General features: G+C 50.4%; 1 protein-coding gene and 1 long non-coding RNA gene across 2 annotated transcripts; both read right to left on the bottom strand.

Annotated features, from left to right (window-relative positions):
• Nucleotides 1-4,515: 4,515 nt before the first annotated feature.
• LOC119945013 lies at nucleotides 4,516-7,179 on the bottom strand. Its single transcript, XR_005456139.1, has 4 exons — nucleotides 7,087-7,179; nucleotides 6,352-6,483; nucleotides 5,186-5,290; nucleotides 4,516-4,580 (listed from the first exon to the last, which is right to left on the bottom strand). It is a non-coding gene; the product is annotated as an uncharacterized LOC119945013 (long non-coding RNA).
• A 15,815-nt stretch (nucleotides 7,180-22,994) lies between these two features.
• Nucleotides 22,995-24,861, bottom strand: LOC119945158 (keratin-associated protein 13-2-like). The gene is made up of 5 exons (XM_038766187.1): nucleotides 24,839-24,861; nucleotides 23,679-23,823; nucleotides 23,491-23,558; nucleotides 23,230-23,448; nucleotides 22,995-23,139 (listed from the first exon to the last, which is right to left on the bottom strand). Exons 1-5 carry the CDS (start codon nucleotides 24,859-24,861, stop codon nucleotides 22,995-22,997), a joined length of 600 nt encoding a protein of 199 aa, XP_038622115.1.
• Between the last annotated feature and the right edge of the window lie 2,821 nt (nucleotides 24,862-27,682).

Below are 27,682 nucleotides of genomic sequence, written 5' to 3'. Positions count from 1 at the left end.
GACTGCCAGACTCAGAAGAGTCCCTTCGCGGGAGAGTGAGCATGTACAGAGTGACTGCGGAGACGGGACTGTGAGCACCCAGAGATTAGACCCGTCTATAGAATTAAGGGCCCCGGGTCTTCTCAGACCCACAGTTGAGTCAAACAGAACCAGTTGCCTGCCCAGAGCCCCAACCCCCATATACAGAACAGGCTTCTGTGTCCACAGTGGCCTCCTCTTCCTCGCTGTTCCTCTCTCCCCAAATCCAGCTAACCCTTTCCAAACACACACACATGGAAAAAAAAAAAAGAAAGACACACCTTCCCTTTGAGGTGACAGCACAGCCAACAGGTCCATCTCAACAGCAGGGCATGTCTGATACGTGACCCGATGGTCCAAACGGCAGAGGGAGAGTCCATGAGGCTGGGAAATGCACTGGGCATCTGCTGTAGAGAAATTAAGAGCTTGTCAAAACATTAGAAAAAATAAAAAAAATCACTTTGGGCCTCCCACCCGACCCTATCCCGGTGTTGAGGCTGCAGGACTTGTGAGGAAAGGATATGAAGTTGGAGCAGCAGGCTATTTTTTGTTTTGTTTTCTTACTTAGGGAAAACTGGCCATGTGTGATAGCAATGAGAAAATAATTCAGCACAGAGCAGTAGATGACGGTCATCGGGAAGGGAAAGAAGTGATTTTGAGTTTTGGATCTGCCGAGCTAGGGGAAGCATAGTTGGAAGGAATATTTACAAGTCAGGTGGGACACCTAGGAAGAATGAAGATGGATGTTGAATAGGTGAGGAACATTTGGGGACAGGGTAAATCCAGGAGCTTCACAGGCACCCGACTCTTGGGTAGCAATAATAATGCTTATTAAATGCTTCTGATGTACAGAACTCTGCTTTGAGCACTGGCATTTGCCTCAGTGGGCAAGGAGGGAGTAGGGAAAGGTGGGGAATTAAGGCGGGAGCTAAGTCTAGACCAGAGAGGGAAGGCAATACCGTGGGTGTCGATGAGGGAGGGGAACCATTGTTGTTGAGTACAGAAGAGAACAAAGTTCAGTTCACTCTCACCTGCCATGAGATGACCGAGGTGGTCCTAGTGCCCAGATGGTCTACAGCAGCACTCCATGGGCACAAGAGCAAGGAGTGGAAGAGATCTGATGGTGCTCCTGGGGGCTGAGAAGGAAAGGAAAAGAAATGCAAACAATGCAGTTTCTCTCAAGGACATTCCTCCTCCACCACCCACTCAACTGACTACACCAAAAAGAAGACCACACACACCACATATGATAACAAGGCACCCACAGACAGCCTGGCTTCTCCACTTTTGCCTTCCCCTGACACTGGATCTCCACAAACCCACGCCAAGGATAGCATGGACAAAAAAAAAAAAAAAAAGACAAACAGGGCAACTACTGACTGAACAGGGGTGTTATAAGGCCTTCAATACCCAGCACTTTATCTGCTTTCTATGCTCCCTACCAATAACAAACTCAGGTAGAAGGCTACAATACTCCAGAGAAGAATGGGGTGGGGACACACACACACACACACACACACACACACACACACACACCGAGAGCAAGCCCTTACACATACAGAAAACATTACTTCTGTGGACTCTAAAGAGGTGCAGAGCAGTTCCGAGGAGGACTGTTCACTATGCTCTACCCTACTCTTGCACTCAACCCCTTTCTACCCTCAGTATCAGGCCTGTAAGGCTGGTATTTCTGACAAATAGATCCCACACTTCTGCATATTGGAAAGTCAGTTTCTACTACCATGCCTGCAGTTTCAGCCTCTAGGCAACCTACTCATGTTCTCTCTCACCACTGACACTGATTTCACAATCAACTCCCCATAAGTCAGTTTCCCAAAAGATCAAGTGGACAATGACCTTCCCTGCCCCCTCTCTCCACAAAACATCTCCCACCTCTCTTCCCCAAAAGCAACTGTGAGACACAGAAGAGTCCCTTCAGGGGGGCCGGGGATGTACAGAGTGACTCTGGAGACGGGACTGTGAGCACCCAGAGATTAGACCCATCTATAGAATTAAGGGCCCTGGGTCTTCTCAGACCCGCAGTCGAGTCAAACAGAACCAGTTCCCTGCACAGAGCCCCAGCCCCCATTTCCAGAAGCAGCTTATGAGTCCACAGTGGTCTCCTCTTCCTCACTGCTCTCCCACTAAAACCAGATAACCCTAACCCTCTCCAGTCACACACATACCATGCCTGTGAGCACACGCAAAAAAAAAAAAAAAGAAAAAGCCAAACACCTTCCCTTTGATGTAGCAGAAGAATCACAGCTCCATCTCAAAGGCTGGTCTGAGATTAGAACCAAAAGGTCCCAATGGCTGACAGATGGTTCAAAAGGCCAGGAAATGCACTGGGCATCTGCTGTAAAGAGACTAGTGGAAAAAAAAATTTTTTTTTTCCACTTTGGTCATCCCACCCTAACCTGTGCACTGCCAGGTGTGGAGACTGAAGAACTTCATAAAAAGAATACAGAGCTGGATTGGGTGGGTCAGTATTTTTTTTGTTAGTGGAACTGGGGCATATTTGTGAACATTGAGGAAGGAAGTAATTCAACAAGGAATACTAGAAGATGGTCATTAGGAAGATGAGAAGGGTATGTGAGTGTTTAGAATGTGTGACCTAAAGAGAACCAAAGTTGACAGAATGATTTGGAAGTCGGGCAGGTGTGATGTCTGAAGAACGAGGGTGGATGTGGAATAGGTGAGGAACATTTAGGGGCACAGCAAAGCCAATGGCTTCAGGAGCATCATCTGCTTGGGTATTAGTATATATAATGACATTTCTTAGGTGCTTACTATATGCAGAGCACTGTTCTAAGCACTGGGGGGATACAAGGTGATAAAGCTGTCCCACGTGGGGCTCATAGTCTTAATCCCCATTTTACAGATGAGGTAACAGGCTCAGAGAAGTTAAGTGACTTGCCCAAGGTCACAGCAGACATGTGGCAGAGTCGGGATTATTAAATGGTAGTTGTTATTAAGTATTCTCTCAGAAGAGAGCCCTGTTTTGAGCATTGGCAGTTGCTTCAGTAGCAAGGAATGAGTAGGGAGCACTGGGGATTTAAGGCAGGACTTAAGTCTACAACAGAGGTTACAGACAATAGGATTGGGCATTAATAATGGAGGAATCGTTGCAGGTGACAACAAAGTTGAATGCATTCACCTGCAGAGGTTTGAAGAGTCCTAGTGCCCACATTGCACCCAACAGCACACCAAGGCAAGAGAGCCGGGGTGGAGATGATCTGATGAGGCTCCTGGGGGCTGAGGAGGAAACAGGAGGAAAGGCAAACAATGCAGTTTCTCTAAAGCACACATGCCTTCACCACCCCCAAATCAACTGATGGTTCAAAGCCTAGGAGGACAGGCAGACACCCTGGCTCCTCCACACATCCAGGCCAGGAAAGACCAAGACAAGCCACAAGAGGTTTCCGGGGCAACTGCTGATTGAATTTTCTAGACTGTGAGCCCGTTGTTTGGTAGGGACCATCTCTGTATTTTGCCAACTTGTACTTCCCAAGTGCTTAGAACAGTGCTCTGCACACAGTAAGCGCTCAATAAATACAATTGAATCAATGAATGAACAGGGATGCAGGAAACCCTGCAGTGTCCGGGACTATCTGCTTTCTAGGGTCCCTAAACTCAGGAAGCTACAACACTCCAGAGAAGAATAGAGGTAGGGACACAGACATCATACACACCGTCTTAGTCTTAACACTGACCTCCCTCTCCCTCCAAGAGCATCCCCTTACAGTGATGGAGAGATCCTTTCTGTGAAAACCAGAGGTGTTAGGCATTGGCAGTGCCAAGGCTGGTCACTATGCTCTGCCCTACTCTTGCACTGGACCCCTCTCTACCCCTACAGATCCCTCCCCATGTTGCCCCATGTACCGGACCTGTATGACCGGTATTTCTGACTTCCAAAGATACCCTACAATTTTGTATATCGTAAAGTCAGTTTCAAGTACAAGGCCTGCACTTTCAGCCCTCTGGCCTCTTTTCAACTCACTTCCTCAATCTGTCTCACCACAGACATTTCACAATAAAGACTCCTTAATGGAGTTGAAGAGGATAAAGGAGACTATGATCTTCCCTGCCCCTCTCTTCAAAAAGCACCTTCCTCCTCTCTTCCACAGAAGAAGTGACTGCTGGACACAGAAGAGTCCCTTCGTGGGAGACTGAGGATGTACAGAGTGACTCTGGAGACGGGACTGTGAGCACCCAGAGATTAGACCCATCTATAGAATTAAGGGCCCTGGGTCTTCTCAGACCCACAGTCGAGTCAAACAGAACCAGTTCCCTGCACAGAGCCCCAGCGTCCATTTCCAGAAGCAGCGTGTGTCCACAGTGGCCTCCTCTTCCTCTCTGCTCTCTCTCCCAATCCAGCTAACCCTCTCCATTCAAACACACACACACAGGAAGAAAAAAGAAACCTTCCCTTGGAGGTGACAGTACAGCCAACAGCTCCATCTCAACAGCAAGTCACATCTGATACTTGACCCGATGGTCCAAATGGCAGAGGGATAGTCCATGAGGCTGGAAAATGTTGGGCATCTGCTGTAGAGTAAGAGCTAGTCAAAAAAAAAAAAAAAAAAAAAAAACCTAGCTTTATGCATCCCACCCCAAACTATCCCTGGCCAGGTGTTGAGGCTGCAGGACTTGTGGGAAAAGAATGTAAAGTCGGAGTGGCAGGCTAATTTTAGTTTTATTATGGAAAACTGTGGCCATATTTGATAGCACTGAGGAAGTAGTTCAGCACAGAGAGCAGTAGAAGATGGTCATCAGGAAGGAAAAAAAGTGAATGTGAGTTTCAGATGTGCCAGGTGAGGGGAATCTAAGTTGAAAGGAATATTTAGAAGTCAGGTGGGACAGCTGGGAAGTACGAAGAGGGATGTGGAATAGGTGAGGAACATTTGGGGACAAAGCAAATCCACTGGCTTCAAAGGCACCCGACTCTTGCATGGTAGTAACACTTATTAAATGCTTCTGAAGTACACCACTCTGCTTTGAGCACTAGCATTTTCCTCGGTGGGCAAGGAGGGAGTAGGGAACACTGAGGATTTAAGGGAGGAGCTAAGTCTACACCAGAGATTGAAGGCAATACCCTGGGTTTCACTGAGGGAGGAAAGCCATTGTTGGTGAGCACAGGAGAGAACAAAGTTTAATTCACTCTCACCTGCTGGGAGATGATCAAGATGGTCCTAGTGCCCAGATGGTCCCCACCAGTGCTCTGTGGGCACAAGAGCAAGGAATGGAGAGGATCCGATGGTGCTCCTGGGGGCTGAGAAGAAAAGGCAAAGAAATGCAACTGATGCAGTTTCTCTCAAAGACACATTCCTCCACCGCCCCCAAATCTACTGATTCTACATAAAAAGCCAAAAAAAAAAAAAACATGACAAGACACCCAGTCAGCCTAGAATCTCCACTTTTGCCTTCTCCTGACACTGGATCTCCACAAACCTATGCCAAGGATAGCATGGACAAAAAAAAAAAAAAAAAAAAAAAAGGGTAACAACTGATTGAACAGAGGTGTGTTAAGGCCTGCAATGCCCAGGACTTTATCTGCTTTCTATGCTCCCTATCAAAAAACAAAACAAAACAAAAAAACTCAGGTAGAAGGCTACAATACTCCAGAGAAGAATGGGGTGGAGACACACACACACACACACCCACCCAAGAACAACTCCTTACAGATACAGAAAAGGTTCCTACTGTGGACTGTACAGAGCAGTTCTAAAGAGGACTGTTCACTATGCTCTAACCTACTCTTGCACTAAATCCCTTTCTCCCCTCAGTATCAGACCTGTAAGGCAGGTATTTCTGACAAATATATCCCTCACTGCTACATATTGGAAAGTCAGTTTCTACTACCATGCCTGCAGTTTCAGCCTCTATGCAACCTACTCATGCTCTCTCTCAGCACTGACATTCATCTCACAATCAACTCCCCAGAATTCAGTTTCCCAAACGATTAAGTGGACAATGACCTTCCCTGCCTCTCTCTTCACAACACATCTCCCTCCTCTATTCCCCAAAAACAACTGTGTGACACAGAAGAGTCCCTTCAGGGAGGCCAGGGATGTACACAGTGACCCTGGAGACAGGACTGTGAGCACCCAGAGATTAGACCCATCTATAGAATTAAGGGCCCTGGGTCTTCTCAGACCCACAGTCGAGTCACACAGAACCAGTTCCCTGCACAGAGCCCCAGCCCCCATTTCCAGAAGCAGCTTCTGTGTCCACAGTGGTCTCCTCTTCCTCACTGCTCTCCCCTTCAAGCCAGCTAATCCTAACCCCCTCCACTCAGACACACACACACAAAAAAAGAAGTAAAGCCAACACCTTCCCTTTGATGTAGCAGCAGAGCTCACAGCTCCATCTCAATGGCTGGTCTGAGATTAGAACCAAATGTCCCAGTGGCTGACAGATGGTTCATGAGGCCAGGAAGTGTACTGGGCATCTGCTGTAGAGAGGCTAGCAAAGTAAATAAAAAAAAATAAATAATTATCTCACTTTAGTCATCCCACCCTAACCTGTGCACTGCCAGGTGTGGAGACCAAAAGCTTCATAAAAAGATGGTGGGTCAGTATCTTTTTTTATTAGGGGAACTGGGGCATGTTTGTAAACAATGAGGAAGGAAGTAATTCAAACACAAGGAATAGTAAAAGATGGTCATTGGTGAGATAAGATAAGGGGATGCGAGTGTTTAGAATGTGTGAATTAAAGAGAATCAAAGTTGATGGAATGATTTGGAAGTCAGGCAGGAGTGATGTCTGAAGAATAAGGGTGGATGTAGAATAGGTGAGGAAGATTTAGGGGCAGGGCAAAGGCAGTGGCTTCAGGAGCATCATCTGCTTGGGTATCAGTAATAGCTGTTATTAAACATTCTCTCAGAAGAGAGCCCTGTTTTGAGCATTGGCAGTTGCCTCAGTGGCCAGGAAGGAGTACGGAGCACTGAGGATTTAAACCAAGACTTAAGTATACCACAAAGGTTAAAGGCAATAGGAATGGGCATTAACGATGGAGAAGAGTCATTGTTGCTGGTCGCAGGGGACAACAAAGTTGAATTCACTCAACTGTTGAGAAGCTTGAAGGGTCCTAGTGCCCACATTGCACCCAACAGTGCTCCAAGGCAAGAGAGCAGGGGTGGAGAACATCTGATGGGGCTCCTGGGGGCTGAGAAGGAAAGGGGAGGAAAGACAAACAATGCAGTTTCTCTGAAGCACACATTCCTCCACCACCAAAAGTTAAAAAGTTAAAGAGGAGAGAGTGGACTTACGTATCTGCAGGAGTGGGTTAGAAACAGTCAAAGGCTCGAGATCTGTCAGATGGCTGAAAACAAATACAGGAAATACATTAACCTGAACAAGTGTTGTCATAGAGTGACAACAGAAACAGGTGGCAGCTCCGAGCCCCAAGCCAGGACAGCCCCCTCTAGTTACCTGCAACCACCGCCGCTCACCACGTGGGGTCAACTTAACCCACTCTGACAGAACAGCCGCCCCTACCCCCCAAGCGCAAAAAAAAGTGGCAGAACGACCCCCTTTACCAAACACCTGCCAGCCTGCGAGGAGCCGCGCCGTTTAGCAGAAGGTGCAAAAAGCACGCCTGAGAAGGCGGGGGGCGGGGGGGGTGGCCCTCGGAGGCTTATATGGGGCGGGCAGGCGGGCGGGCAGGCAGGCAGGCAGGCAGGGGAGGGGAGGGGGCCCCGGAGCAGCTGAGGAGAGGGGCCCTAGCGGAGGCGGGCGGGGTCGGTGGCGCCCACCGGTCTGTCGTCTCCTGGGCTACAGCAGGAACACCGGGGCTGCGGGACGGGACCAGCCCCGTCTTGGCAGGAAAGCGCAGAGGCCCCCATGGAAGGGAGTGGGGGGCCGAGGAGCTCCCCGGGACCCCCACCAGATGACCCCACTTTCCCGAAAACCGTGCTCACGTCGGGCTAATTGTCCCTCATTTGATCTCTTTCCCTGTGGTTTGACGAAGCCATTATTCCCTGTACCACTCACGGTTTGGCTGGATTTGGCCCTTCCTAGAGAACAGGGGGTGGGGGAGGGGGAGTTTCGGGGAACAAGAGGGGGCGGGGGAGGGTGGCGGGATGAGGTGACGAAGCCTCCCACCCCCACAGCTCTGCCCGCCTGACTGCCCCTGGAGGGGGATACCCCCCTTCTCTGGATCCTCAGGCGCCTGATGGATTTCCCTCGCCAAATCCTGCTCCCGGCTCCTGGCTAGATGCGGCTGTGTCCGAGGCCCTTACTATGGGAGAGAATAATTATAATAATGGAGGTACTTGTTAAGCACTTACTATGTACCAGGCACTGTTCTAAGCGCTGGGGTAGATGCTAGGAAATCACGTTGGACACAGTCCCCGTACCCCTGTAATCCCCACTGTACAGATGAGAAAAGTGAGCTACAGAGAAGTGACTTGCCCAGGATCGCACAGCAGACATGTGGAAGAGCCAGGATTAGAACCCACGGCCTCTCTCGGGCCCGGGTTCTTTCTGCCTCCTCTCACGCCGATTGCCCCTCGCCCGGTGCGGAGCGGCGGTCGGTTGTATTTATTGAACGCTAACCGTGTACAGAGCGCTGTAGTAAGTGTTCGGAAGAGTACGATGACGATGGATGCGTTCCCTGCCCATGGCAAGCTTAAAGACTAGAGAGAGTTACTAATGTTAATATACATAAATAAAATTACAGTTATGTATATTAAGCAGTTGGGAGACTACAGTACACCAGAGTTGGTAGGCACATTTCTTGACTATGATGATTTTATAGTCTAGAGAGGGGGAAACAGACAATATAAATAAATTACAGATAATAATGATAATGATGGTATTTGTCAAGCACTTCCTCTGTGCCAAGCACTGGGGAGGATACAAGGTAATCGGGTCGTCCCACTTGGGGTTTACAGTCTTAATCCCCATTTTACAGATGAGGTAACAGGCACAGAGAAGTTAAGTGGCTTGCCCAAGGTCACGTGGCAGATGTGACAGAGCCAGAATTAGAACCCACATCCTCCGACTGCCAAGCCAGTGCTCTTTCCGCTGAGACACGTGGCTTCTCTGTATGTACATAAGCACTTGGGAGAGCATGATCCATCAGATTTCTTACCACAAGGAGCTGACATTCTAGTGGGGGAAAAGCAACTTGTCCTAGTGGAAAGAGCACAGGGGTGGGAGTCCAAAGACCTGGGTCCTAATCGGGGCTCCGCCACTTATCTGCTGTGTGACCTTCATTTCTCTATGCCTCAGTGACTTCTTCTGTAACTTGGGGATTAAATTCTACTCGATCCTATTTAGACTGTGCACCCCCATAGGGGACAGGGACTGTGTTCAATCTAGTTAACTTGTAACCACCCTGGTGCTTAGAACTGTCCTCGACACATAGTAAGCTCTAAAACAGGTACAATTATTATCATTATAACTAAATTAGGGATACATACCAAAGTGTTGTGGAGCTGAGGGTGGGGCAATTAGAAGGTGCAGACTCAAGTATGACCACGTCACGCACCCCTGCTCCTCCCTTTTACTTTAGCGCATGTTCGACACACCGACTGCAACCGGAAAGCATAGTAGAAATAAAAATGATGGTCTCTGTTAAGTACTTACTAGGTCCCAAGTGCCATACTAAGCACTGGGGGAGATAGGAGATAAGCAGATTGGACACAGTCCCTGTCCGACATGGGGCCCATGTTTTAAATGGGAGGAAGAACAGTCAATCCATCAGTGGTATTTACTGAGCGCTTACTGTTTACAGAACACTGTACTAAGTGCTTGGGAGAGGACGATATAACAGAGTTGGGAGATACGGCCCTCTACACTTTAAACCGATTATGGGAAGGGAAAGACAGACGTTAAAATCATAAATTATAGCTATGAACTCAAGTGCTGTGGGGTTGAGGGAGGGGTGAATGAAGGGAGCAAATCCAGGTACAGGTATTCAATCAACATTTTACAGGTGAAGAAAGTACAGCACAGAAGTAAAATGACTTGGCCAAGGTCACAGAGCAGGCAAGGGGCAGAGCTGGGATTAGAACCCAGGTCCTCTGACTCCTAGACCTGGACTCTCCCCGCTGGATCACACTGCCCAAAGTAACGCTTTAAGAGACTATAAAATGCACCCTTCCCAGAGATCACACCCTTTCTGACCTATTCAAGAGGCTCAGAGTCGGAGAAGCTTAGCCCACCTGTACACTGTAAAGACAGTAGAGTGGGCTGGGGGAAAAGATCCAGGTGAAAACTATTCTGGCAATCATTGTCTGAATTCACTGGAAGTTCTTCAACCTGTTGGGCCTCAAATGGGGTCTAGTTTTCTAAACCTAAGGGTAGAGTCAAATTAAGAGGAAAGTGAGGAAGCCAAACCCATCTTTACTTTCCCATGAGCCCAGTTCAAGAAGACTCAGTTGTGAGAATCGAGTCTGGAGATTCATGGCATAAGGCCAGCTCCAGCTTTTACCAGCACCCCTGTTCTTATTGTTCTTCCAGGCGACTGGGCCACAGAGACCCAAAGGAGCAGATTCTAATCCAAAGTTCATGGCACCGGGCCGGTCCTACCCCTTTGCCGGCAGCGATATTTGTATTTTTGTTCCCGGCGCCTGGGCCGTGAGCACCCGACTGGGAAGACTCCAATATGGGGTTTAAAGCTCGAGACCTACCTCCCTTTTGTCAGAATCCATAATTTTATTGTTCTTTCCCTAAAACTGAGCCGTGAAGAACAAAATACTAAGGCTCAAACCTGGGGTCATAGTGTTAGGTCAACTCAACATTTGGCTAGCGTACTTATTTTTATCACCTCTCCTGGCACCTGGACCATGAAGACTCTAAAGGGGAGTCAAATCTGGAGTTCATGGCTTGAAAACAGTCCCCCTTTTGCCAACATCCCATTTTTATTTTTCTTTCTGATGTCTGGGCAGTGAGGATCCCAAAAGGGAGTTTAATCTGGGGTTAGGATGCGGTCACGTAGCAGGTAAGGAACAGCGGGGTTTAAAACACAGGTCCTCTGACTCCCAGGGTTAGGATTGTGGGATATGTACATCGCAAGTGTTTTGGGGGTGAGAGTGGGGTGAATAAAGGGTCCAAATCCAAGTGCAAGGGTTAGGGTTGCAGTTAGTTCACCCAGCAGGCAAGGGTCAGAGCTGGGATTCTAACCCAGGCCTGGACTCTTCCCACTTGATCATACCAAAGTTTTAAGAAAAGATCAAATGTGTTCTGCTCCTAATGATAATAAGAATGGTATTTGTTAGGCACTTACTATGTGCCAAGCACTCTCCCCACTTCAATCCATACTTCAAGCCACTGCCCGGGTCATCTTTGTGCAGAAACGCTCTGGGCATGTTACTCCCCTCCTCAAAAATTTCCAGTGGCTACTAGTCAACCTACACATCAGGCAAAAACTCCTCACCCTTGGCTTCAAGGCCATCCATCCCCTCGCCCCCTCCTACCTCACCTCCCCTCTATCCTTCTACAGCCCAGCCCACACCCTCTGCTGCTAATCTCCTCACTGTGCCTCATTCTTGCCTGTCCCGCTGTCGACCCCCAGCCCACGTCATCGCCCTGGCCTGGAATGCCCTCCCTCCGCACATCCACCAAGCTAGCTCTCTTCCTCCCTTCAAAGCCCTACTAAGAGCTCACCTCCTCCAGAAGGCCTTCCCAGACTGAGCCCCCTCCTTCCTCTCCCCCTCTTCCCCCTCCCCATCCCCCCGCCTTACCTCCTTCCCCTCCCTACAGCACCTGTATATATGTATATGTTTGTACATATTTATTACTCTATTTTATTTGTACATATTTATTCTATTTCTTTTATTTTGTTAATATGTTTTGTTTTGTTGTCTGTCTGTTCTTGATGGTTTGGGGTTGAGGGCATATGCAGGATGGGGAAATTAGTTAGGGGAAGGTTTGGGGATCAGATGGCCTCGGTCTTGCAGAAGGTGAGACCTAGTTTTGGGGTGACTGCTGGACCTGGGGTTGGGAGTCCTGAAGGGCTGGGACAGAGGACGCCCTACTGACGAATACATGTGGCATGTGGGGTGAGTGCCAGGTGGTGCACTCTCACTTTCTAGCAGAGCAAGAATAGCTCTCAGCCTCAAGGCCCCGCCTCCTCAGACTTTCCCCTAGCCCCACACCAACAAAAAGCAATCAGAACCCTCAGCATCCTCATCCCCTCGTAGTCCCTCCCCAGCTAACACATAAGATTTACATACCATTGGCGATGTCACAACCCATTAGGCACACTCCAACACCCCTCCTTGCCCCCAAAGTGGATATTTAAGCCATTTCTGAAACCCTGGAATCAACCCCTCCCCCACCCCCCTTCTCCAACCCACCAGCCCAAACCTAATATCCCTCCCCCAGCCTTCATCATTATTATCATCATCAGTACAATAGGCATCAGCAATCCCAGTCCCACACCCACCCACCCACCCCAAAAAGGGGGTAGAGCTGGAACAGCCAGAGCCCCCTACTCACTGAAGCCCATGGCAGGCCACGCTCTGCCTCCCATCCTCTTGCAAACTGGAGCAGGCCTGGCTCGGGAGGCTTTATATAGGGCAGGGAAGAGCCCAGCAGCCTCTGGGGCCATAAAGCGGTAGTGCCTCCTGACCCCATTTAGAGGCACCTGGGGAAGAAATGGATTGGCTGGGGCTGGGGGGGACGGGGCTGCCCTATAAAACGGAAAACACCTCACCTCAGGTCTGTTCCTTAACTCAAGCCTAGCACTGACAAGATCCGCCCTTTCGTCTCCATCCAAACTGCTACCTTGTTAGTACAATCACTCATCGTAACCCGAATGGATTACTGCATCAGCATCCTTTCTGATCTCTCAACCTTCTGTCTCTCCCTGCTTCAGTCTAATCTTAACCCTAACCCTAACTGTAATCAGACTATTCTTCACTCTGCTGCCCGGATTATCTTTCTACAGAAACGCTCTGAGCATGTCACCCCCTTCATCAAAAATTTCCAGTGGTTGCCCATCAACCTTCGTGTCAAGCAAAAACTCCTCATTATTGGCTTCAAAACTCTCCATCACCTTGCCCCCTCCTACCTCACCTCCCTTCTCTCTTTTTACAGCCCAGTCTGCACACTCCACTCCTCTGGTGTCGCTAACCTCCTCACTGTGCCTCGTTCTTGCCTGTCCCACCGTCGACCCCTGGCTCAAGTCCTAAGTGCCCTCCCTCCTCACATCTGCCAAACGAGCATGCTTCCCCCTACTGAAAGCTCACCTCCTCCAGGAGGCTTTCCCAGACTGAGCCCCCCTTTTCCTCTGCTCCTCCTCCCCTCCCCATCGCCTCGACTCCCTCCCTCTGCTCTACCTCCCGCTCCACAGCACTTGTGTATACATGTACATATATATTATTCTTTTAATTTTATTAATGATGTGTATATATCTATAACTATATTTCTATTGATGCTATTGATGCCTACTTGTTTTGTTTTGTTGTCTGTCTCCCCCCTTCTAGACTGTGAGCTCATTGTTGGGAAGGGATCATCTCTATTTGATGCCGAATTGAACTTTCCAAGCGCTTAGCACAGTGCTCTGCACACAGTAAGTGCTCAATAAATACGGCTGAATGAAGGAAAGAAGGAAGGAAAGAATGGAGGTGGGGTTGATCAATCAGTCAATCAATCAGTCAAACATGTATTGAAAGCTTACTGTGTGCAGAGCACTGTACTAAGTGATTGGGAAAGTATAATGTAACAGACTTCCCTGCCAACAACGAGCGTAGAATCTAGAACAGGCACCAGACATTATCCATCAATCCATCAGTGATATTTATTGAGTGGACCGGGTACACAGCATGATACTTAGTGCTGAGAAGAATCCAATATGACAGAGTTGGTAGACACATTCCCTGTCCGCAGTGAGCTTACAGTCTGGAGCGGAAGACAGACTTTAAATAAATTATGGATATGTATACACGGACTGTAGGGCTGAGGGTAAGGTGAATAAAAGGGATGCTAATTCAAGTGAAAGGGTGAGACAGAAGGCAGTGGGAGAAGAGGAAATGATGGTTTAGTCAGGGAAAGCCTCTTGGAGGTGGCTTTAAAGCATTCAATCACCTTGCCCCCTCCTAACTCACCTTACTATTCTCTTACTACAACCCAGGCCACACTCTTCAATCCTCTAATGCTAACCTTCTCACTGTATCTCTATCTCGTCTACCTCACCGCATAGCCCTCACCCTCAACCTGCCTCTGGCCTGGAATGCCCTCCCTCATCAAATCCGACAGACACTCTACCCCTCTTCACGGCCTTATTGAAGGCACATCTCCTCCAAGAGGCCTTCCCAGACCTAGCTCCACTATTCCTCATCTCCCACTCCCTTATGCATCACCCTGACTTGCTCCCTTTGCTCTTCCCCCACCACCAGCCCCACAGCACTTATAATAATAATAATAATAATGATGGCATTTGTTAAGTGCTTACTATGTGCAAAGCACTGTTCTAAGCGCTGGGGAATTTACAAGTTGATCAGGTTGCCCCACGTGGGGCTCACAGTCTTAATCCATGTATGTATATCCATATGTATATATCTGTAATTTTTTTTGTTTACACTGAAGTCTGTTTGTATTGATGTCTGTCTCCCCCCGCTCTAGACTGTGAGTTTGTTGTGGGCAGGGATAGTCACTGTTCATTGTTGTATTGTACTTTCCCAAGTGTGTAGTACAGTACTCTGCACACAGAAAATGCTTAATAAATGTGATTGAATGAATGAACGATGGATTTGTCTCAGGAGTGGCCGGGCAACTCGTAGGTACAGTTGGAGTGGACTCCCGGGAGTTCTCCCAGGATGTGGTTCTCCTGAAACTCCTTGGCCCAGACCCCTTCGGGTCCCCCCTCGCCCCCAGAGAAGAGCAGCTCTCTGTGGGATTGACCCCCATGGAAGAGAGCAGGGAGCAGGTCACCAAGGTCTAAGGATCTCCAGCCCCAGCCTTCTGTGCCACAGAAGAAGTTGCCAACACCTTCCTGTCTTCCTCACTTCTTCCACCTGTCTAGACTTGGACTGCCCTCCCACTACCTGTCTGGGTCCAGAGAAGATGCTCTATCACCCTCAGACAGAAGGACACTCTCTCCCAAGGCCAACCAATTCTGCCTCTCAAAATTTCCAACCACCACTTCCCCCTCCCTCTACCCCCAGAACGGTGAGGACGCCGCTGCCAAATTATTAGATGGAACTGGGCGGTGTCATGTGTCCCTCCCAGCAACAGAAAACAGCAAGATCCTGTCTGAACCACTCCCACCACAGGTGCCCACTGAGAGTCTGGGATTGGGAGTAGGTTAGGCTTTATCCCTGGAAAATGTTCTCCATGTTGGCAGACTAACTTTGAACACAACAATGATAATAATAACAAATATTAAGTATTTACTGTGTTTCAAGCACATGGGAGTCAGAGGACAAGGGTTCTAATCCTGGCCTTGACATTTGCCTTTTTTGTGACCCGTGGCAAGTCACTTAACTTCTCTTTGCCTCGGTTTCCTCATCTGTAAAACGGTAATTCAATTCCCGTTCTTCCTCCCTCTTAGATTGTGAGCCCCATGTGGAAAAGGAGCTGTGTTTGATCTGATTGTCATTTATCTACCTCAGGGTTTAGAACAGTGCTTAGCACATAGTAAGTGCTTAACAAATTCTGCACTTATTATTATTCATATTACCACGAGCTTATCTGAGTGGGCGGTCCCTGTGCCCCCATGAGGTTCAGAATTTATCTCATCTTCCCAAATTTCAGATGAGGAAACCGAGGCCCAGAGCAGGAGACTCACCCAAGGTCACACAGCTGGGCATAGGCAGAGGCCTAGTGGAAAGAGCACAGGCCTAGAAGTCAGAGGACCTGGATTCTAGTCCTGGCTCTGCCACCTGCCTGTGTCTGACCTGATTGTCTTGTGTCTACCCCAACGCTTAGTACAATCCTTGGCATACAGTAAGCTGCCCGGATCATTTTCCAACAAAAACACTCAGGACACGTCACCCTGTTCTTCAAAAAACTCCAGTGGTTGCCCATTCATCTCTGCATCAAACAAAAACTCTTCGCCATTGGCTTTAAAGCACTCCACCACCTTGCCCCCTCCTACCTCACCTCGCTTCTCTCCTTCTACAACCCAGCCCGCACAGTTCGCTCCTCTAGTGCTAACCTTCTCACTGGGCCTCCATCTTGCCTGTCTCATCGCCAACCCCGGCCCACGTCCTGCCTCTGGCCTAGAATACTTCCCTCCTTAAATCTGACAGACAATCTGTCCGCCTGCTTCAAAGCCTTATTGAAGGCACAACTCCAAGGGGCCCTCCCAGACTAAGCCCCACTTTTCCTCATCTCCCACTCCCTTCTGTGTCGCTCTGACTTTCTCCCTTTGCTCTTCCCCCTCCCAGTCCCACAGCACTTATGTAAATATCTGTAGTTTTATTTATTTGTATCAATGTCTGTCTCCCCATTCTAAACTGTAAGCTCATTGTGGGCAGGGAATGTGTCTGTTTATTGTTGCTTTGAACTCTCCCAAGCGTTTAGTATAGTGCTCTGCACACAGTAAGTGCTCAGTAAATATGATTGGATGAGTGAATGAACAAATACCACTCTTAGTACTGTTAGAACCCAGGTCTCCTGACCGCCTCATATTGTTTCCACTAGACCAAGACCCATTGGGTACAACCCTCAGAACAACGCACAGAATCCTATCCAGGGACAAAAAGCCAACAACCGTCTCGTATTTTATGAGCACTTACTGTATGTAGAGCACTGTACTAAGCGCTTAGGAGAGTACTATACAACAGAGTTGGTATATTCCCTGCCCATGAGTTTACAGTCTTAGAGGGAGCAGTGAATCTACAACAAAACCCAACTCGCTTTTTCTCTTCCCATCGGAATTGGTCTCTGAGAACAGTGCTTGACACATAGTAAACGTTTGACAAACATCATTTAAAAAAAACAAACCCTGGGAGGGCAGGTAAAGGACGGTTTATTTACCCATTTAAGAGAACGACTGAAATTCGACGAATCAACCGGCAGAGGGCGCTTCCGGACATTCCGAATGATCACATATGTGCGCAGCACCACTGTAAGGCCACCAGGGGGCGTGTGAGCAGTAGAGCCAGGGCTAATTCCGAGTAAATCAATCAATCAATCGTATTTATTGAGCGCTTACTGTGTGCAGAGCACTGGACTAAGCGCTTGGGAAGTACAAGAGCGCTTGAGTAAATCGGAGTTCCGGGCTCGGCATCGCGGAGGTCCTCAGCCAAGACTCTTCCTGAAGCCGGGGTGGGGGCAGGGGGAGAATGAAGGTCCAGGCCAGAGGGAGGAAGGACGCGAGACAGAGTTCGACGGCCAGACGGCCCAGGTCGTGGTATAGACAGTGGGTGGCCCTTAGCTGAGGGCTGGGTAGCTGAGGACAGGTTAAACAGGGGAGAGCTGGTCGAGTGCCTTATTAAAGCAGATTGAGTGATCGTCCCTCTCCTCATCTGTTTGTTGCAGAGGTGGAATAATAATAATAATAATTATTGTTATTATGGTATTCGTTAAATGCTTACTATGTGCCAGACACTGTCCTAAGCGCTGGGGTAGATACAAGATAATCGGGTTGGATGCAGTCCCTGTCCCACATGGGGCTCACATTCTTAATCCCCATTTTACAGATGAATGAACTGAGGCAAGGAGAAGTGAGGTGACTTGCCCAAGGTCTCACAGCAGACAAGTGGCAGAGCAAGGATTAGAACCCATGACCGTCTGATTCCCAGGCCCATGCTTTATCCACTACTCCATGCTGATGCTACATGGAGACTCTTCAGAAAATGAGAAACCCAAGAACTGTTCCTCTTCACCCTTCCCCTTTAGTGGGGTTCGGATTAGCTAACCTCCCGGGAGTAGGCTCTGAGCAGCCCTGGGGCTGGGCCACGCTCCTGGTGCCAGAGTCTAGCCCAAGTTCCCGCTGTTACATCAGAGCCCTTGGGAAGCACAGGAGGAGGCTTGGCAACCATACCAGTTCAGAGGGAGCCCTGAAACCTCTGTGCTGGACGGTGGGGAGGAGCCCATCATGGCTGGGGTTGCTACCAGAGAGGATGCTGGCCTGGAAGAGAAGAAGGACGCTAGGGAGGGAAGGTTGTGGAGGTGGTAAATGCAGTGGAGGATCCTGTGGGATCTTCCCGGAGAGTCTCGGACACTCAGCAAGTTGGACCGGAGGGTTGACCAGAAATAAAGTGCTTGGTGACTTCACACAGAAAAGCTAATTGGGCAAGAAGAGCCAGACCCCAAGCCCACTGGTCGGCAGGAGTCGAATCTGAAGTCCAGAATCACTGGGTCTGTAGCTCTGGGATAATCAGGAGCCAGATCCAAAGCCCAGGTATAGGAGGGTACTTGGTCCATAGCCCAGAAATCAGCAAGAACTGGATCTGGATCCCAGGGGTAGGAGGATACTAGGTCCTTAGCCCAGGGGACAGCAGGAGCCAGATCAAAAGCCTGGGGATAGGCAGATACTGGGTCTATAGCCTAGTGATTGCCAGGAGCTGGATCTGAAGTCCAGTTATAGGAAGACACCGGTCCACAGCCGAGGGATCGTAACGAGCCTGATCCAGAGCCTGAGGATAGGAGGGTATTGGCCCACAGCCCAGGGATCGTCAGGAGCCGGATCTGAACCGCGGAGATAGGAGGATACTGAGTCTGGAGCCCAGTGATCGGAATGAGCCAGATCTGGAGCCGGGGGATACGAGGATATCGGTCGGTAGCCCAGGGATCGGCAGGAGCGGGTTTCAAGGCCCAGACATAGGAGGATACCAGGTCTGTAGCCCAGTGATCAGCAGGAACAGGATCCAAAGTCCAGAGAAAAGAGGGTCTGCAGCCCAGGGATCGACAAGAGCTGGATCCAAAGCCCGGGGATCCAAAGTCGAGGGAGGTGCCAAAGGGCTCCCCACAGAGATCTGGAAGGCAGGAGGCTGGAGATGGAGCAGCTGGGCAGACAGCTGGGGGGCTCGTAGCCGGTGTCCTGGCAGGGATCGAAGGCCCGGGCTCCTCCTGGGTAAAGGCCACAGGCATCGCTGCGGCAGACGAGGTCACTCGGGGCGCAAGAGCCGCCGAAGGAGGTCGTGAAGCACGGGGAGCACCCGAGGGAACGGAAGGAGAGGTTTCTGGAACAGCTGCCATAAAATGTGACGCTTCTAGACTGTAAGCTCATTATCGGCTAGGAACGTGTCGCTAATTCTGTTGCACTGTAATCTCCCAATGACTTAGAACAGTATTCGGCACATAATAAATGCTCGATAAATACCACAGTTTGATTGTTTGACTGGGAACCAGGGGGGCCGTGTGTCACAAGGAGGTTGTATGTGTCCAATCGTGTGCCCGCCCTCCCAGATGGGGATGTTTGTAACTCCCAAGCAGGTGGCATGGACCGTACCTGGTCACCGTCCCCATCACCTCGCTCATCGGCTTTCATGAGGAAACTAATTGGCTCGATGCTAATTGCAGTTGCCCACAGCCTGTAGTCAGTAACTGAAATTTTATTCTTCTGCCACGAAACCAGGAAGTCCCTCAGCCTCTCCCGCTGCTCCCGGGGAACTGCAGTTGAGGCCTCAGAGACCGCGGAGCCACTCATCACCCCTCCGGCTTGTGGAAAGGGAATCCTGGCCCCTCAGAGGGCAGGCCCCGGGAACCCATTCGTGCAGACATCCAGCCAATGGGCATCGCCACCCACATAGGCCACACTTCCTCTGCCAGCCCATGACCCTCGCTGTGCCTCATCTTCCAATAAAAGCATGCCACTTCCAGGAAGTCTTCCCAGATTAATGGCCTCTCGGCCCAATCCTTTTAATCACTCCAGCTCCCTGCCCACTCCCAGTCCCTCAAGGGCAAGGGGTGCATCTCATCATTGTCAATGCTATTTACTGAGCGTTTTCTGTGTGTTTCTGTGCAGAGCACTGTAGTAAGTGTTTGGGAGACTACAGTGCAGCAGAGTTGGTCAGCGCACTCCCAGCCCACAACAAACTTAGAGTCTTGTATCCTCTTCCTGCTGATCATCCCTGGATTTTATACATGGGACAACTATTCCTGTTCCATCCCTGGTCACATTCAGCTCCTCCCAAGCTAAGCTCCTAGCTGCCTGTCATCTTTACCTGTTCCTTCTCGACCCATGGCTCTCCCCCTTTCTCATAGAACCGTCCAGGCCACATCCCTTGTCATCTTCCAAACCTACTTAAACGGCACCTTCTCCAGAAGGCCTTCCCTGATTGATCCCCCTCCTTCCCAGTCGTGCCAACTCCTCAGGCACTTCGGGGCAAATGAGTTAATTTGCTTCCATCACTGCTGACTACGTCAGGTCCCACCGTCTCCAAAGCCTGCAACTTGAGAATTCTCTTCAAGTCCTCACTCTTTTTTGGCTCTCACATTCAATCTGTCACCAAATCCTTTTGGTTTTTCCTCCATGCTGTTTCTCAGATCCCACCCCTCTCTTTCCATCCCAACGGCCTCTCCAGGGGCTAGGCACTCATCATCGCCCAGCCTGACAACCAGAGTAGCCTCCTCGCTGGCCTCCCTGCCAGCAGCTTCTTTCCCTCTCCAGTTTAAACTCACTACTCTGTCATTTGGGCCTTCTTTCTAAGCCATCATCCTTCATGTTTCCCTACTTCTCAGAACTTCCAACGGTCCCATCCCTCTTCTTATCAAACAAATCCCTGGCCATAGGAATTCACCACCCCAGGCCCCCCTGGCCCCAGACCTCAGGGTTCCAGAGCCCCAATGCCCCTTGGCTTGACCCAGGCCAAAGACCTGAAGTCCCCAGGACCCTCAGCCCTAGGGTTTCACAGCCCCAGGCCCTAGTGTCCCCTGGCCTCAGACCATAATAGCCCAAATCCCCAGAGCCCTTCGGCCTGACTCAGGCCAAGGCCTCGCATCCCCAGGCCTCCAGGCCCCTCAGCCTCAGGCCCCCAAGGCTCCATAGCTCCATGGCTGTACAGACCCAGGGCTTCAGGGCCCCCTACCTTACAGTTGAGGACACGGGTGCCCTTTGGAGGCAGGACCCGAGTGGGTCCGATGAGTACCGAGAGCCAGACTCAGTCCTCAACTGTGTTGCAGAGCACTTCCTGGGCCTGATGTTTCATCCAAAAAGCACACTTCTTGGTGGAATCACTGCAGGGCAGTACAGGACAGTACAGGGCAGCGGGCAATGGAGAGCGATCATATGTGCTCCTCAGCCAGTAGCTTTCAAGCATTCCCTTACCCTGCCTTCAGATGGCATGATTAGGGGGCAGCTATTTGGCAGCCAAAATGAAGCCCCGCACTGAAGGAGAAGCTGGGGAAAGGGATCCGGGAGAAGCCTCCAGGGCTTAAGCAAATGTGACTTCGGATGGAGCCGGCGCACTTTGAGGAAGAGCCAAGATGGTCCCCAACCCCTGACTCCTCTATCCTGAACTCTCCTTACTCGTCCCCGTGCTCCCAAGCTCACAAGCCCAGCCAGATTTGGGACAGACCTTTACCCAGGGTAGGATTCTCAAATCAGCCTCCGCCTTCAGGGCCCCCTCATCACCCTGCAATGATGGATCTCTCGGACAGTCGTTCTTCCAAATCCCCCCTGAACCCCGACATGGGGCCTGGACCACTCAGACCAAGTTCTGTAACATGTTTACTGTTGACAAAAACAGAGAAGTGGCCAGCAGCTTAGTGGAAAGAAACATCAGAAGCTGTCCCTCCTGGACCTTCAGTGAGGAACTGGACTTGGTTCCACCCCTGAGGCTTCATTCTGAGATGGGAAGACAGGAGGGACTCTCTGAGGCAGCTCCACCTCCCTTGGGGAAAGAGCAATGACCGGATGGTGATATCTTGGAGAGTTTAGTTGGATTTAAATCTTTGGCTTTGGGGCCTCCTATCTCCACTGGACAGAAAACACCTCACGGCCCATTGATGACCACCCAGGGAACGACCAGGACCCAATTCAGGCCTTTACCTGCTTAGGTCCAGGAGATCGATGCTTGGACTGGCTGACCAACGGTCCAGTGCGACACAGAGACTCAGATTCAGGGTTGGGTGCAGGCCCATCCGTGGCCCAGTCTAAGAATAACAAAATTGGGAAAAGGACAAAGACCCAAAGGAAACCTAGGCAGCCATTCCAGCCCAGACCAGGAGGGAAGGGAGAGGAAGAGGTGAGGAGACGACAATAACGGCCAGACCCAGGGAGAAAGGATGGAGTGGGACAGAGATGTTTAGCCCTGTGGGAGAGTCCTGGTTGGCCCGAGAAAGAAGAGGGTATTCTCCTCAGATGGAGGAGGGGACAAAGAAGGGAAGAGAACCAGGAAAGCTTAATTCACATCACCTGGAAACCTCTTTTTTTATGGTATCTGATAAACACTTACTATGCGCCAGGCACTGTCCTAAGCTCTAAGATATAATCAAGCTAATCAGGTTGGAAACAGTCCCTGTTCCAGGGACTCACATTCTTAGTCCGCGTTTTACAAATGAGAGAACTGAGGTCCAGAGAAGTGAAGTGACTTGCCCAGGTTAACGCAGCAGACAAATGGCAGAACAGGGACTAGAACCCAGATCCTTTTGACTCCTAAGCCCATTCTCTCTCCAGTACTTCTTTAAACCTGCAGGAAGTCATGGACAGACCTTAGAATGGAATCTATAGATGTTTCTAACCAGACCCATGGCCCCAGAGAAACAATGGTAAAAACAGTGCTGATGCCAAGATAAATGTGTTTATTTGCTACTGAGAAACATTCCCTCAAATGATTGACTACATCTCCAAGAGAGGCCTAGGACAGGAGACCCAAGTACCCTTTAGAGAGGAGGCATTTGGCTTGCTACCGGTGGACAGACTTATATCATGAAATTCATATACCGGTACGATCTTCTGGTTTGCAGGTACGCAGAGCCCAGAAGTCCATTAGGACAGGTGGTCGTAACAGAAACAACAGGGAGACTGAAACTAAAGGTGATGAGTAGATGCAGAGTAGAGGGATCGGGAGGATATTTTGGAAGTGTGAGACTATGGGAGAGATGGTCCTGTTACCAGGAGGCCACAGACACTCAGCAAGTTGATCGGTAGAAGCCAGATCTGCAACTTGGCCGGAAACAAAGGGACTGGTGAGTTTGCACGGCAAAGCGAGTTGGGTGACAGAAGCTGGATCCGTAGCCCAGGGACGGGCGGCAGCCGGAACGGAAGGCCACGGATCAGCAGCCACCAGAACCGTATCCCAGGGATAGATGGGAGCTGGATCCGAAGCCCAGGAATCGGCAGCCACTGGATCCGTAGCCCAGGGACCTGCGGGAGTAGAATCCGAAGCCTGGGGTCTGGCAGCCATTGGACCTGTAGGTCGGGGACCAGCAGTAGACAGATCTAAAGCCCAGGGACTGATAGGATCTGGATCCATAGCCCAAAGACCGGCAGCAGCTGGATCTGTAGCCCAGGGTTTGGCAGCCACTGGACCTGTAGGCCGGGAACTGGCAACAGCTGGATCCATAGCCCAGGGACTGACAGGATCTGGATCCGAAGCCCAGAGATCGACAGAATCCAGATCCATACCCCACGAGTCGGCAGGAGCTGGATCTATAGCCCAGGGATCGACAGGATCTGGATCCGTAGCCCTGGGACTGGCGGGAGGCAGATTCAAAGCCGAGGGATCGGCAGATGCCAGATCCATAGCCCAGGAATCGGAAGCTACTGGTTCCACAGCCCAGGGGTCAGAAGCCCAGGGATCTGCCGAGTGTCACCTGGCAGAAGACAATGGGGCGAAAACACAGGGTCTGGCAGGGGATAGAGATGGAGCAGCTGGACTGACAGCTGGGGAGCTCGCAACAGATCTCCCGGAAGGGATAGAAGACACAGGCTTTCCCTGAGTAGGGGCCACAGGCATCACTGTGGTATACAAGATTGCCTAGGGCACATGAGCCACCAAAGGAGGTCTGGAAGCATGGGGAGCATTCAACAGGGTGGGAAGAGAAGTTTCTGGGACAACCACAGTAAGACATGGAATCTGAAGTCAGGCAGGTGACTGTGGAGGTGTTGCTAGGTGGTTGTGCGCGTGTGAGTGTGCCAATGCTCCTGGACAGGGATGTTTATATTCCCTGATCAGAAGGCATGGGCCCTGCCCCATCACCATCTCCATCACCTCATTCACTGGCTTTCACAAGGAAACTCACTGCCCCACTGCTAATTGCAATTCAATGGGTCACCCATCCCAGTCGTAAATATGCTTCCATCCTGGTGATTGCAGGGCCGTCGGCCATGGAGGAAGACCGTAGGGCCTCATCCTCCAAGCTGCACTACCAGTCACCCTCTCTGCAGTGGGCACACCCTAGCCTGCATCCTTCCCGTCCCGGGCCGACACCAAGGGAAGCTGCGGGAGCCTTTGCCACTCTGTCCCACGATGTCCTTCCAGACCTGGTTGCTAAGTAACAAGGGCAGGGTGTGTGTGTGTGTGTGTGTCTGTGTGTGTCTGTGTGTGTGTGTCTGTGTGTGTGTGTCTGTGTGTGTGTGTCTGTGTGTGTGTGTGTGTCTGTGTCTGTGTGTGCGCTCGCAGTGTGTATGTGTGCAGGCACATTAGCAACCCTCATAAAGGATCCTCGGCACATGTGGAGCCCAGTTTTGGTCACAGACACAATGTAGATTCCCTTAAACTTGCTTTAGGAATATTCGCCTCAGCCTTGGCCTCATCTGGCGACGCAGGGGTAACGCTGCCACGTTTTGGAGAAATTTCCCTCTGGAGTTCACAAGACGGAGCAAACAAATAAGAAGGGGCAGCCACTGGACATGTAGACCCACCCCCAATGCTGGGATTGGGGGAGGTGGAGCACTCCTGAAGCAGACACCTGCTTAGACATGGCCAAAGCCAGTGTCAGGTTATGCACCCAGCTCTCAGCAGCCAGGTTACTGGATGGGAGAGGGGAACTTCATGGTTACTAGAAGTCAGCCAGGTGGAAGCAAGTTCCTGGGACCAATAGCAGAATCAGACGGCCCCTCCACTGAACCCCTAGGTGGCCAAGAACAGTGAACTCACCTCTCTGAACCCCAAGAAGAGCCCAGGACTGGCTAGAACACTGGGGAGGAGCCAGCACCTCTGTCCCTTAGGCCTCAGCCTCTGCCCGGGAGGACAATGAGCAGAAGGGATATGACCTGGAAGCACAAACTGGGACCATGAACGCCTGCAGTTTGTCATGGGTCGTACAACTTTGCCCAGACCCGAGGGGAGATTGAGGGCCAGAGAAATCCATGTTAACCAGAGAACCAACAACCATAAGCTGGGAAGGGACAATTAGCTTCACAAGGGCCATAGCCAGGAGCCACAGGCCCTCTAGACAGACCCAAGACCTCCCTCTTGGGAGATGGGCAGGTTTGTGGTGAGGAACGAGGGCTGCCCCGAGACGAGAGAAGCTCCCAACAGTTTCTACCTGGGGTCCTTCTGGCATCTGTGGCCGAACCAGCGTGGAAAGGGAATCATTTCCAAGAACTAGGCCGTAAATCCTGAGACCAATATTGAGAGAAGATGATCTTCACCTTGCTAGATGTAGCAGGGAAAGTCTGAAGCAAAGTTAGGAATGTAGAGGAGAGAGTCAAAGATGAAAATGGTCCATTTGGTACACATGAGGATGGGTGTTCCAGGGAACAGCCAGCTCACGCTTCCTCCCACTATCCTGGGGCCACTGCCAGAGTCCAAGGCCCTGGGCGAAGAGAACCCCTGGGCTAACCAAGGTTAGCGGTGCTCCTTTTCTAAGATCTTACTGAGACTGTCGTGATCCAGTCTTGACAAAGTCATGCAGAATGATCTTGCATTCTTGCATTGCAGAATGGCTTAGTGGAAAGAGCATGGGCTTGGGCGTCCCAAGTCGTGGGTTCTAATCCTGGCTTCGCCACTTATCAGCTGGGTGACTTTGGGCCAGTCACTTAACTCCTCTGTGACTCAGTTACCTCATCTGCAATTGGGGATTAAGACTATGAGCCCCACATGGGACAACCTGATTACCTTGTAACAACCCCAGCACTTAGAACAGTATTTGGCACATAATAAGCGCTTAATACCATTATTATTATTATTATTATTATTATCAGGACAGGGCTTTGCAGAGACACTGAGCTTCTTGGCAAGATGGTTTCATTATCTAGGTGCCATTGGAAATGCAGGCCCTCAAATTTAGGGAATGTCCCCGTATGAACCCAGCTGTTCTGCTCCTCAAAGAATGGAGATACTCTCTCTGCACCATTGAATTCTACCCTCAACTGAGGTCCAGGAGAACATGGTCCAGACCTGTAGTATGCTCAAGGAACTACAGGCTGGAGTTGGGGCACGTGGGCAAGTAAACCGGAGTTTCTCCAGGATGCACCCTTGGCTCCCTGCCCATGGGGCAATCACACCACAGGCAAAGGGAGGGTCCAACTGTTGGTCCCAGAACCGTCCACTGTGATGAGTGCCTGGATTGCGGAGGCTCTGGGAGGGGGATGAAGGGGGAAGACAGGCCCATGTCCCCAGAGAACATCGGATTGCAGGAGAAGAAGGGGAACCTCTTCCCGCAGACACCCCTGGTGCTAGAGAAGTTGGGCGTGGAAGCCGTCGTGGGCACCGTGGCGGACCGTGTGTGGGGGGGCCCTTAATGAAGCATTGACTAATGGCTTTGAAGATTCAACGAAACCTCATTCCAGACAGCCTGGAACAGCTCAGCCTCCCAGGCGCCCCACACCCCAGCCCACCTGCCTTGTTTACAAAGGCGACGATCTAGCGATTCCCATGATGTCTCTGACTAACAAGGTGCTTTTGGGCTGCCTGTGCGTGGGCCATGAGGCGGGCGCAAGGGATGCCCACACCCCCTGGGAGAGGTATATAAATGCTCAGGCACTGAAGTCCCCATCGAGTTCTTCACTGAGACGCCCATCGTCCCCACTCCTCCCGCTGCCATATGCACCTGTTGCTGTCCTGGGATGTCATCCTCCTCCTCCTTCTCCTCCTTCTCCTCCTCAGCGTCCGCTGGATTCTTGGCTTTCCCCAGGCCCTCAGGGGGCTCCTGCTCACCTGGCACCAGGAATTTCAGAAGCAAGCCCCCCTTTCCTCATCACCTCCACTACCTAAGCACTTGGGCACTTCACATCCCACCCTCTCTCCCACAGCGCTGATCATCATATTGCTAAACCCTGTCGCTTCTCCCCATCTTTAATTTATTTTCATGTCTGTCTCCCCTACTAGATTATAAACTCCTTGATGGCAGGGATCACATCTACTATCACTTCTGTATTCTCCCACAAAATGCTGTATACAAAAGTAAGTGCATAATAAATATACTAAGTCAACTGAATGATCCTATGCCTTCTGCCTCCTACAAGAGTACAATGCAGTAATCAATAATAATAATATTGGTATTTGTTAAGCACTTACTATGTGCCAAGCACTGTTCTTAGCGCTGGAGTTGGGGGAGGGGGATACAAGGTAATCAAGGTTGTTCCACGTGGGGCTCACAATCTTAATCCCCATTTTACAGATGAGGGAACTGAGGCACAGAGAATTTAAGTGACTTGCCCAAAGTCACACAGCTGGCAAGTGGTGGAGCTGGGATTAGAACCCATGACCTCTGATTCCCAAGCCTGGGTTCTTTCCATTGAGCCAAGCTGCTTCTCAATCGACCCAGAGTATTTACTGAGTGCCTACTGGGTGCCAAGCACTGTACTGAGCACTTCAAGATGGAGTCAGGGGGCCAATTCACCCTCAAACAATATCGCTTTTATGTACATG

Source organism: Tachyglossus aculeatus, chromosome 24, assembly GCF_015852505.1.
Source record: "Tachyglossus aculeatus isolate mTacAcu1 chromosome 24, mTacAcu1.pri, whole genome shotgun sequence".
In the NCBI taxonomy this organism is placed as follows: domain Eukaryota; kingdom Metazoa; phylum Chordata; class Mammalia; order Monotremata; family Tachyglossidae; genus Tachyglossus; species Tachyglossus aculeatus.
Note: the sequence above shows the minus strand (reverse complement) of the source record. Positions and strands in the feature narration are given on the sequence as shown.

Bases quoted from the DNA above. Each gene is read 5' to 3' on its own strand.
- LOC119945158 (XM_038766187.1), bottom strand. From the start codon at position 24,861: ATGAAGTTCCCCTCTCCCATCCA. The intron at 23,824-24,838 runs GTAACCTGGCTG...TGTATACCACAG, and splicing joins AAGTTCCCCTCTCCCATCCA to TGATGCCTGTGGCCCCTACT. The intron at 23,559-23,678 runs GTGACACTCGGC...GCCTCCCGCCAG, and splicing joins GCCCCATTGTCTTCTGCCAG to TCCCAGGGCTACGGATCCAG.